The sequence below is a fragment of the Hevea brasiliensis genome, chromosome 18, assembly GCF_030052815.1.
Source record: "Hevea brasiliensis isolate MT/VB/25A 57/8 chromosome 18, ASM3005281v1, whole genome shotgun sequence".
NCBI lineage: Eukaryota > Viridiplantae > Streptophyta > Magnoliopsida > Malpighiales > Euphorbiaceae > Hevea > Hevea brasiliensis.
Window position 1 is genome coordinate 51,318,795 of NC_079510.1, and position 12,271 is coordinate 51,331,065.

The 12,271-nt window shown below is 36.2% G+C and overlaps 2 protein-coding genes and 1 non-coding gene across 4 annotated transcripts; 1 reads left to right on the forward strand and 2 right to left on the reverse strand.

Moving 5' to 3' along the window:
• The first annotated feature begins 1,821 nt into the window (after window positions 1-1,821).
• Window positions 1,822-8,368, forward strand: LOC110638370 (cardiolipin synthase (CMP-forming), mitochondrial). 2 transcript variants are annotated; one of them, XR_009146139.1, is made up of 9 exons: window positions 1,822-2,385; window positions 2,952-3,018; window positions 3,099-3,173; window positions 3,280-3,331; window positions 3,721-3,806; window positions 3,917-3,991; window positions 7,677-7,771; window positions 7,869-8,050; window positions 8,137-8,368. XR_009146139.1 is itself a non-coding variant. In XM_058141005.1 (8 exons), exons 1-8 carry the CDS (start codon window positions 1,895-1,897, stop codon window positions 7,960-7,962), a joined length of 1,035 nt encoding a protein of 344 aa, XP_057996988.1. In that variant the 5' UTR covers window positions 1,822-1,894; the 3' UTR covers window positions 7,963-8,368. The 2 variants fall into 2 exon arrangements, 1 of the variants encoding a protein (XP_057996988.1); XM_058141005.1 differs by having other exon boundaries at window positions 7,869-8,368.
• A 133-nt stretch (window positions 8,369-8,501) lies between these two features.
• LOC110638369 (pentatricopeptide repeat-containing protein At1g61870, mitochondrial) lies at window positions 8,502-11,296 on the reverse strand. Its single transcript, XM_021788914.2, has 2 exons — window positions 9,866-11,296; window positions 8,502-8,939 (listed from the first exon to the last, which is right to left on the reverse strand). Exon 1 carries the CDS (start codon window positions 11,137-11,139, stop codon window positions 9,928-9,930), a length of 1,212 nt encoding a protein of 403 aa, XP_021644606.2. The 5' UTR covers window positions 11,140-11,296; the 3' UTR covers window positions 8,502-8,939; window positions 9,866-9,927.
• Window positions 11,297-11,308: 12 nt separating this feature from the next.
• On the reverse strand, window positions 11,309-11,380 carry TRNAW-CCA (transfer RNA tryptophan (anticodon CCA)). The gene has a single exon. It is a non-coding gene; the product is annotated as a tRNA-Trp (tRNA).
• Between the last annotated feature and the right edge of the window lie 891 nt (window positions 11,381-12,271).

Below are 12,271 nucleotides of genomic sequence, written 5' to 3' on the forward strand. Positions count from 1 at the left end.
GAGATGGTTCCACACTTATGTGATAATTTTATATATCTCATTATGACCTGTTTTATTACAACATTAAAAAAAAAAAAAAATTTCTACCATAAACACTCGTTATCCTGAATTTAATAAATTTTAGTTTAGTGATATCAGAGTTATCTCTAAAATCGTAAAATTCATTTCATTTATAAAAGTATTATAGTTTACAAAACATAATTGATTGTTTTATTTTGCATTACATAGTCAAAAGGGTAAATAAAATTTATCAAGTTGACATGCATAGGTTTTCATTACAATCACAAGATGAATATGATGACTGTCCCAATCCAACGCTCCAATTATGCAAAATCTCATGCTGGCCACTTTAATAAAGCAGTCCATTATAAAGAATGTTAAAACACCAGAAATGAGATGCCCCGGCCTTAAAGCAAAGCCTCTCTCTTAAACAAAACAGATATAGGACCCCCCCACTTTCTTCAACCAGAAGCCTACTCCATTACTAAAAACCATATTGAGATGCATTATAAAGCCAGCACTATACCCACTGCCACCAGGTTCCCTGAGAAAATGGCTGCATCCACACCAGTTGCAATAGGAACCAGGGGCACTGTAGGATCGCTGGTGAGGAAAGAAATTGAGTACTTCACCAAGATTGAGCTAAACAGATGTGCAAGCTCCAGGAAAACTCAGGGACAGATGGTTGATATGGCTTCCAGCAGTGGACATTCAAGGCCTAGTTTCTGGTCCTTGACACTGAACTGGAAAAGGAAGAAGAGAAGAGGCAACAACTCTGGATTCCTTCCAAGCATCTGCTCTGCTGTCGAAGTTGCAGAAACCAATCGGCTTAATGGGATTCCTGGGTTCAGTTATAGGATCCTCACGAATGATGAGAAAGACACGACTGTTTAGGCAGACAAGCTTTCTGATCTTTCTAAGCTGGTTGTGTGTATATATGTTGTGTGATCATTGGGCCTTGCTTTTGCTGATACTTTCACTTCAGGTCCATAACTTCAATACTAGTATATTCTGCTGTCACAGTTTCTTATCTATTGGGGATTGTTTGCAAAGAAATTATGTCACAGAAAGAGCTAAAAAGCAATGGTGTTTGGAACCGTTTTCCTGGAATGAATTCTGCAGGTTTACTTCTACAAGAATTTGATATCTCCAATGTGTGCCACATAGAAAGGCAACAAAAACCATCTTTCCAAGCTTTGGCTTTGAGTTCCATTCATAAATTTTCAGCATCTTTCTATGCATAGCTGAAGATTAATATTGAAAGCTTTAAACAAGAAACAAAATGATCCGAACTATTAACATAATATTGTACCTCTGAGATTTGTTTTGTTCAATGGTTTCCCTTTCTCTTTAATTAAATTTCTCATATACTTGCATAACAATATAATTATTCCAATTTCAATTATAATTCTGTATCGATTAACCTCACTTGTCAAACCAGATTCTCCACCTCTTCCTCTTGAAAAGATAATTCAAAGTTCTTGAACACATTCAGAGAAATCTTTGATCCTTAATTAGGTAAGAAAATATTTTAATCAAAACACTCGCAGATTACCGTATACAAAATTTATACAAAATTGATGTAAATATTTTAAAAAAAATTAAATTCATTTTTATGTAAAAATTAAATTTATATGATAATTAATTGAATGTCAGTTTTAATTTTGTTTTTTAAGAAAAAGGCCAAGTGATGTTAATTGGGCCTTCGAACCAAAACATACCCTAGGCCAAAATTATTCCTACGTGTGAGGAAACGGCGTTACACACTTGTCAAACGGAAGCACGTGACGCATGCGTCTCTGAGCTCCGCCCTAAAACCCAGGCAAAACCTAAAATTTCCAAGCGGACTCGAAGGGAAAAAAAAATCCTGGAAAAACAGTAACATGCTCCATCAATGGTGATCTATAGATCGCTAAGAACCCTAACCACTAAAAATCATAATAAAAACAGGACTTTCTTAACTGCAGCAGCAACCTCTATAATCCCATTTCCCTATACTACTGCTACTTTACCGCTCCAGCCCTTGCATTACTCTCCTTCTCCGCATTCCCCTCCCCTCTTTTTCTCTCCTCTTTCCAAATGGATTGCTCCGTTTCAAAGTCAAGGGCGAGGCCCTCTCTTCCTCTCCTCGCCTCCCTGGAAGCTCTTGCAATCTGCTACTCCGCTTTACCTCCGTGGAAATGCCGTCGTTTTGAGGAAAGTTGAGGCGTTGAACTTGAATTTGCTTAGGACTCGGATCAGCTCGGGTTTGACCGGTCAAAGAGTGTTGGATCGGGTCCAAGAGCTGAAGGAGGGTGTTGTCGATGATAGGTTTTTTGAGAGTTTTGTGAATCTGCCTAATTTCATCTCTCTAACTCGTTTGGTCTCTGGGCCTCTGATTGGATGGTATTCTTTTTTCTATTTTTTAAATTTTATCTCGTTATTTTTATTTTTCGCACTTGGATTGAATGTACTTTCTGGTTGGAGTTGGAGTCTAAAACTTAACATTCTTTGCTGGACTTGTAAAATCATAAGATAAGCAAAAAGATTCTGTGACTGTTAATTAGTGATTTCGCTGCATAATAGTTTCTATGGTAAGAAACAAGCTGATCATATCGATGAGGAAATGAGTAGAATTAAGTTGAAGATCCTAGCGAACAATGTTGGATGGTCAAGTTGTATTTGTTGTAAGCCCTGTAATGTTTTTTAATTGTTGATTTAGATAAGGATAATTTGACTGAACAACTATCATTAAATTTTAATATGATGCCTAGACAACAGCTGCAAAACAGACTTCCTGTGCTTGAAGATAGCTGGTAAGATGTGCTGGATTATTCAGTGCAATCTAAAACAAGCCTTTGTTGTTCCTTACAGTTTTTTGTTTTTATTTGAAATACCTTACAGATAATTAGGTACCTGTAGATTGCTTCAATGTGTCATATTTAGAATGATGATTCACAACTTCTATGCAGGATTATTACAAATGAAATGTATTCTTCTGCATTTGTGGGATTGGTTCTCTCTGGGTCAACTGATTGGGTAATAGTAACGATTTATGTAATAACAAATCAAATTTAGAATGTAAAAAACTGAATTTAGTTTACTTTTATATGTTGTAGCTAGATGGTTACATTGCCAGGAAAATGAGAATCAACTCTGTAGTGGGTTCCTACCTTGATCCTCTTGCTGACAAGGTAACTTTTAAGCATCCAAGTTTTAATGCTATTTCTTCATTATTTTTCTCAGGTTGTCAGGTTTTATTAGGTAATCTTTTTCTCTTATTCATTCTTCTTAATACAGGTCCTTATTGGATCTGTTGCATTGGCAATGGTGCACATGGATCTTTTGCACCGTAAGTTGTCTTTGTTGTTAAACTTATAATCTTGTAATCTGAAATGTGCGTGCATGCATGTGCAATTAAATTTTCTTAGCTTCAAATTTTGGTATTCTGCATACTCAATTTTTGAATTGTCTGCTGCTGGTATTTTGAATTTTTAGAATCATTGGACCAAGTATAAACCCACTCAAAATTTCTCAAAGAAGGGGATGAATAGGTTTCTTTCGTTATTCTATCCATTGCTACTGGCTTGTGGCGTAACACAGCAAATGTCTGGTTTGGTTAGTAGTTTGAGGGTGTTATATATCAACCTATGTAACAATACTGTCAAACAGTTTATTGCACAAAGTGTTTTTATTAATATGGTGGTTAAATCACTCTTATTATGTTCTTGTTGTGTAAAGCTGGACTTGTTGGACTGGTTGTGTTGCGAGATGTTGCACTTGTTGGTGGTGCGCTATATCATAGAGCTACTAGTTTGGATTGGAAGGTGAGATAGAGTGACTTGAACTTGGTGTTTGTTCTTTTTCTAAAAAACTTCTCTTAAAATTATTTATGTGGCTAAAGTTTTTTTACATTGTTGGATTTTTTTTTCTTCAGTCGAGTAGTTGGCATGATTTCTTTAATCTTGATGGAACCCACCGAGAGAAGGTTGAACCTCTCTTCATAAGCAAGGTTTGTTTCATATTATTTTGATCTAACTAGTAATGGCATATGCATTGTGATTTAAGCCACTAGACAATGTCAATTGAATAAGAATGCTAGAAAAGTATGTAAGGGTTTGAACGGGTGTGTTTGTGATAGAAGTATTAAAACAAGGGAGAATCTGACTAAACCTAAAAGTTTTGGGGAATTAAGGATGTTGCTGTCTTGTAATAATTTAACTCAACTCAACTAAATCTTTATCCCAAGAATTTGGATTCGGCTATATGGATTCTCTTTTTGCATTCTAAACTATTTTGGGTTAAATCCTCGGAAATGTGCAATGCTTCTAGGTCATGTTGTACTACTTTACTCCAAGTCAATTTAGGTCTACCCCTTCTTTTCTTTCTATCCTCTAACCTAATGTGCTCTACTTGTCTAACTGGAGCTTCTGTATGTCTACGCTTCACATGACCAAACCAACTCAATCTTCCTTCTCTCAACTTATCCTCAATTGGCACTACTCCTACATTTTCTCTAATACTCTCATTACGGACTTTATCTAGTCTAGTATGACCACTTATCTACCTTAACATTCTCATCTCCGCAACTCTTATCTTAGACACATACAACTCTTTCAGTGTCCAACACTCACTGCCATATAACATGACCGGTCGTATAGCTGTACGGTAAAATTTTCATTTGAACCTATTGAGAATTTTGCGATCACATAAAACTCCCGTGGCACTTCTTTATTTTAACCATTCGGCTTTAATCCTATGATTAACATCCTCCTCACATCCTCCATCTACTTGAATAATTGAGCCGAGATATTTAAAGTGATTACTTTGGGACTGTACTACTCCATCCAAGCTAATTCCTTCCCTATCACCAGTTCGGCTTTCACTGAACTTGCAATGCATGTATTCTGTTTTCGTTTTACTTAACTTAAAACCTTTTGACTCTAGAGTACTTCTCCAAAGCTCTAGCTTTCTGTTGACTCCTTTTTGCGTCTCATCTATCAGAACTATATTATCTGCAAACATCATGGTCCAAGAGATAATCTCTTGTATATGTTTCGTCAATTCATCTAAAACTAATGTAAAAAGGTAAGTGCTTGCAGCTGAACCTTGGTTAATCCAATTGAGATAGGAAAATCTCTTGTGTCCCCTCCCACTGTGCGCACAATAGTAGTTGCTCCTTTATACATATCTTTCAACATTTGTATGTACCTAATAGATATCCTCTTTTGTTCTAACACTCTCCATAAGACATCTCTTGAAACACTATCATAAGCCTTCTTTAAATCGATAAAAACCATGTGTAGATCTTTCTTCACATCTCTATATTTCTCCATCAAGTTTCTAATGAGAAAAATCGCTTCTATAGTTGAACGACCGGACATGAAGCCAAATTGATTGGGAGAAATAGAAGTGTTACGACATAATCAATGTTCCACAACTCTCTCCCACAACTTCATAGTATGGCTCATGAGTTTAATTCCCTTATAGTTTGAGCAACTTTGTATTTCTCCCTTATTTTTAAAAATAGGTATTAAAATACTCCTCCTCCATTCATCAGGCATTTTCTTTGAGTTTATAATCTTATTAAATAATTTAGTTAACCATGCCACTCCCATATTTCCCAAACACTTTCACACTTCAATTGGCATTCTATCGGGTCCACAGACTTTACCCAATTTTATTCTTTTAAGTGTATCATTTACTTCTAAAGATCTAATCCTTCTTGTATAATTCACATTCTTTTCTACTGCTCTGTAGTCTATATTCACGTTATTACCACTTTGACTATTATTATAGAGATCATCAAAATAATTTCTCCATCTTTCTTTAATGTCCTCATCTGTCACCAACACTTTTCCTTCTTTATCCTTAATGCACCTAACTTGATTAAGATCTTGACATTTCTTTTCTCCCCTCTTTGCTAATCTATAAATATCTCTCCCCTTCTTTAGTTTTAAGTTTCTCATATAACTTTTCAAAGGTCTGCGCTCTTGCTTGACTAACTGCCTTTTTTGCCTCTTTCTTTGCTATCTTGTACTGTTCATATGCCTCATTATTATCACACTTAGGTAATTTCTTATACCATTTCCTCTTTCTCTTCACTGCTTTTTTTACTTTTTCATTCCACCACCATCTCTCTTTTGAGGGTGGTCAATGTCCTTTAGACTCTCCAAGTACTTTTCTAGCTACTTCTCTAATCTTTGATGCTATCTGTATTCACATGTCATTGGCCTCCACATCCAGCTTCCATGCTTCGGACTCGATAAGTTCATTTTTGAACTTCACTTGCTTTACTCCTTTCAACTCCCACCACTTTGTTTGAGCTACACTATTTCTTCTAACCTTACTTGAATTGTTCCTAAACTTGACATCCAAGACCATTACCCGATATTGACTTGCTAAAGCCTCTCCTGAAATGACCTTGCAATTCCTGCATAGAGCTCTATTTGTCTTCTTGGTTAAGAGGAAGTCAATTTGGCTTTTATATTGCCCACTTTTAAAAATCACTAAATGTGACTCTCTTTTTATAAAGTAGGTATTTGCTAGTGTTAGGTCGTATACCATAGATGCTTTTTCCCTTCTCATTTCAGCTGCCAAAACCTAAACCTTCATGAACATTCTCATAACCTTGCCTATCACTTCCTACATGTCCATTCAAATCTCCACCGATGAAAACATTCTCTTCATTCGGTATGCTTTGCATTAGATCATCCATATCTTTCCAAAACCTTTGTTTGCTCTTACTATCTAGTTCTATTTGTGGGGCATAAGCACTAAATACATTTATTGTTTCTCCTTCTACTACTAGGTTTACTAATATAATTATATCTCCTACTCTTTTTACAGCTATTACAGCATCTTTCAATGTCCTGTCTATGATTATACCCACTTCGTTCTTGTTCCTCTCCTTTTCGCTAAATCACAGTTTATACCCTGAATTATCCACTTTCTTGCTTTTCTCTCCTACCCATTAGTCTCCCGAATGCAAGCAATATTCACCTTTCTTCTTTTCAAGGTATCCACAAGCTCCATTAATTTTCCTGTAAGTGATCCAACATTCCAAGTACCGACCCTGATTCTTCTTCTATCCTGTTCCGTCCTAATTGATCTCCTTCTATGATATCTTCTATTGTTCTCTATACTTATCTTGTATTCTATTCCACTATCTGTCATATGAATTAACTTCTTTTTTCATACTCGTCCATGATGTAGTAACCCTTGCTCATTTAACACTACACCCGGGCGTCGGCATGGCGTTTCGCTTTCGGTGAACGCCCTACACCCTTGCATATTTCTCACTACACCTAGTCTCCGATGTAGCGCGTCGTAAGTAGAGAACGTCCCAACGTTTATATCATTTGAATCCATATTATGAGGTGTGACAAAATTTTTACGTTTAACAAACTGAAGAAAGTTTACATATTTCATTATTAAAAATACAAGCAGCTCTTGAAAGCTTGAATGCAATTCTGGGAGACAGTTAATAACTTTATAATTATGTGAAAATAGCCAGCTTCCTATTGTTACTGTTCACCATTATTTGTTCTCAGTAACACAGTTGTTCCTGGTCAAAAATAGAAAAGGTTTCGACGGCTGTTAATCCTCAGCATGCAGCAAATTTGACACTAATGCATGAGATGGGTATCATTTCAGTTAAAAACCTCTGTTTTTAACAAGGACCATAATATTGACAGGTCAATACGGTTTTCCAATTGATTTTAGTAGCAGCAGCCCTCCTTCAACCAGAGTTTGGAACTGATGAAACTCAATCATGTATAACATACCTGAGGTAAATTTGAATCGTCTCAAGTAATCCACTCAACTATTTAGATAAATTATTTGGTAACTAACTAGCATTGATGTTTGTTTGTCTCACCTTGGTGTAGCTGGTTGGTGGCTGCCACAACAGTGGCATCTACAGCTGGATATGGAGCACAATACATGAGGAATAAATCAACATTGCTTGCAAAGAAATCATAGCTTTGGTTTTGCAGCTCAAATATCTCAAACTGGAGGAATTATTTTGAGTCTTGAGTCCAGCATTTGAAGTTTTTTGAGGAAAAACCAGGTATCTGGGTTTGTCTGGAGATGCAGACAAAAAGAAATGCCAAACTTGGAGCTTATTTGGTTCTCTTTGTCCTTCCATATTTGTAGATTAGATGCAGCTTTTGTGGCCATGAGATTTCTTGCTTTATGGGTTTGGGGCAGGCAGGCAGCTTAGTGAACCGCTTGAGGCAGTGTTGATGATGTATCTATATTGCTGATTAAGCTACCTGAACTTGTAAAGAATGTCTTTTCATATAGAGAATTGTAATCGAATAGGAAAATACGAGGCGTTTTTTGAATTCAAATCTAAGGGTAATAATTAAGAAGATTTTTTTATCTATTTGCTCTGGATTGAACTTGTATACCACCTAAACGTTTTATCTGTAAGTTTGCTATTGCTGCTTGGTTTTATTAGCCTTTTATATCCAGTTAAGGAGAGAAATCTAAAGACAACAATGGGGCTTGCATCACAGTACAATCAATTGGTTTGGTTGTTGATTAATAGATTATGGTCGTCTTAACTTCATAGCGAATGCAGGAGAATGTCACTGGTAATTGGTAATGAAGTCTTCGGCAAAATATACTAAACAATACGAATTTAACATCCAATGCTTTCACCTATGCCCAGTGGATCCATGAACACATCAATGAGTTGGTCTACGAGTAGCTGAACCTGTATCCAAGGCAGGAGCCTATGGCCAATAATCCATTGACCAAAACTGATCAGTTAACACCCTTTAGGCAAACACCAGTGACCTGGGAGAGGGATTTACTTCTATGATTGCATCTTCTGGAGAAAAATAGGTTGAAAATCAATATTTTTCTTCACAATTTCACTCAGATATCTAATCCTGGTAGTTTCAACTCAATGATAATGAGAAATGCATTGGCATTATGCAACAGCTCCATCCCTGTCAAAATAATTAACTCTTAGATCACCTCTTCCAGGAACCAAATACCAGCTTAAAGTAGGAATTCATGATGTTGAAAAAATTCTGTTAAATGAACTGCAAAGAAATTAAATGGAAAAGCTTCAAGGATCCAACCTCCTAATGTCATCATTATAAACATGAAAGTGGCTTGCCCAATTATGTGTAATGCCAAAGGTGCCTGTTCAATGAACAACTGCAGCTCATGCCCCAACAAGATATTTGCCTTTGTATGAATTGAAGACCAGACATTATCAGCTAAAGCTTCTAGTACGGACGATGATTTCATTTTCCTTAGTTCAGCATATTACTAACTTGCCAGTCAAGGATACATGCTAATCTTGAGAAAATTTCTAAACAAAAGATGTGCACATTTGAGAAACACATTCATAATTTTGAGCTAATCAAGACAATCAATTTCCATTTCATTGCTCGCCAAAAACCTGAAATTGAATGGCATGCAGCAGTAATCCACTGGCAGTCGAAACTTATTTGTCGATCAGAAACTGGAACATGGTGCACAACTCAAAAGACAGACCATGATAGAACAAGTGGTTTTACCATGAACCAGCACATTCAAATTAACATATCTCGACAAGCCAAAAACTTAAAGAACTATCCGAGCTAATTGGGCAAGCACCTAATTGTAGGTGACCTAGCAATTTATTACTACTAGCATCATAAATAAAGAGCTCTGCCAAACAAGTTTGAAACACTGGTTCTTTTCTATAATTCAACTGCAACGCCATAATTTTGATGAGCTTCAAACGTCTAATGTAATAAACTCCAAGAAAATGAAAATCAGCACCATTTTCATTTAATGATGAACACGTCTAATAATACAGTAAATGAATGAAAAATTGTTATTTCCTCTTAATTGGCAAATATGTCATCTCATAGGATCTTACCTGATCTTCTAACTTCATGGTCTTATCAAGAAAATAAAAACAATGTTTAAATGTCCCCTCCCCTACTGCGGCAAACTGGCTTCAATCTCATCCCAAATATTGACATTCTTCGTAAATCTCTGCTTCATTTGCCCAACAAGCTCCTTTGCCTCTGCCACCTTACCAATACCAGCAAGCCCGTTCACCAGTGACTTCATAGTCGCTAGATTCGGAACCCATCGCTTCTCAATGCTCTCCTTACAAATTCTCAATGCTGTATCAAAATCCCCACCTTGACACAAGTAGTGGACGAACCTTACATAACAATCAGCATCCGGTTTTCCTCCTCTATGAATCATACTGTTAAACAGTCTCTTCGCTTCCTCTAAATTCCCTTCGCAACAAAACCCATGAATCAAATTATTATAAGTAACACAATTGGGCTTCATTTTCCTAGACAACATCTCATCTAATAAAGCTTTCGCCTCAGCAGATCTCTTGAGCTTACACAAACTTTGAATCCTAATATTATAAGTACTAACCCCAGGGAGAATTCCATATTTCTCCTTCATCATTTCCAATACTTTCCCTACATCTTTAAACTTCTCCTCTCTATAAAACCCAGCAAGCAAATTTCCAAAAGTGGTCGCATTTGGCTTCACCCGCTTCGTATCCATCTCTGCTAAAACGGAATAACCAGAACTGGAACTCCCAGACTCACAAAATGCCTTGATAACCTTATTATAAGTATCCAAATTCGGTTCAACACCATAAGACTTAGGGAACTCGAGAAAAATCCTCTTCACCTCCCCATAATTCTTAGCCAAAATACAAGCAAACAGCAGAGCATTTAGAGCCTTAACAGACCCAGTTCCAGAACCAACAACATCAGCGTGATACTCTTGGAAGGTGCGGATAGCGTGGTCAATCATGTTCGCCTGGCCGAATAGGATAATGGCATGGGCCGCGAATCGTTCGGAGGAGCGAAGGTCAGCGCGGGACGAGCGGAGATCGTCGAGGAACTGCTGGATGTAGGAGAAATTGTTGGATTTAGAAAGCTTGGAGATTGCAACGGAGAAGGCGATCCGATCCAAGTGAGTTTCAGGTGTTAGAGAAGCTTGCCGGCAGATTTCAACGATCCTTTCTGGGTTTTGTTCGGATTTTAGAAGAGAAAGCGCGACTCTGGTTTTCTCCTTGGAGGAGAGTGGGGTGGTGGAACCCGGAGAGAGGATTGTGGAGAAGCAGCGCCTGTTTCCGGTCAGAAAGTGAATTCGAAGACGAAAGAATAAAGCCATTTTCGGAAAATGAAACGATTTGACAGTGACTAAGGTTTTCAGTCGAGTAGGAGATCTAAAACCACTGAATGAGGAAGAAAAGGGTTGTTTAGGGTAAGATTGGGTACGGTCGATTCCAATTTACGATCAAATTATGGAGGAGCAAAAAATGTTGATCCGGTGGGGGAATTGAACCCGACGTGAATCGAACACGCAACCTTCTGATCTGGAGTCAGACGCGCTACCATTGCGCCACGGATCCTTGTTGAGTTTACTTTTAAACTTAAATATAAATAGTTTCTGCTAATTAAATTATGAAATTAATCTCTTTCTTTTTGGTTATTCTTATAAATTATTAAAATAAATAAAATTATCAAAAATTAAAATTTTTTTAATTGACTACATTATAAATAAGCATTGAATTTCTAATTTTTTTATTTTTTTTATGTGACATTTTCAATTCATTCGCCTCCTTGCATAGAACACGACGTTCGTGGGATATTGTTGACGTTGTTGTGAGTTGTGAGGAGTGTTTTGTTTTCGAAGTAGGGAGACTGCTCAGTGTGACGATATATGGGGTGGGCCCATTATTTGCAAATATTTTTAATTTATATTTACATAATTTAGGTGATGCTCTTCAAAATTCATTTATTTATTTATTTACTTTTTTAATTGATAATTTTATAAATCAAGCTCTAATATGTAAATATAATAATTTTGTTTGTTTTTTTAAAAAAAAAAAACAAAGTGTCTAATAATTAAATTTTTAACTGTTAAATTTATCTTCATGAATATAATTATAAATATTTATTTTCATGTCCAATTGCAAAATTAGTTTTAAATTTTAGATATAATTACACCCAAAATTAAAATATTAGAATATCAAAATAAAAATTAAAATTTTAAGATAAAATTTTAAAATGACGAAAAAGTTTTTTTTTTTTTCAATTTGCCTTTTTTCTTATATTAGAAAGAATCAAAGAGATATATCAACCCCATCCACCCTTCCATGCTGACTGCAAATGCCGTTGGAACAAAAGATGGTAACCGTAACAGACTTCTGGACATTCTTTTGACTAATTTCCTGTTTTCTCTATGTAAAATCCCTCTCTTTTCAACTCCCATTCGTGGTTTTATTTATTTATTTGCGATT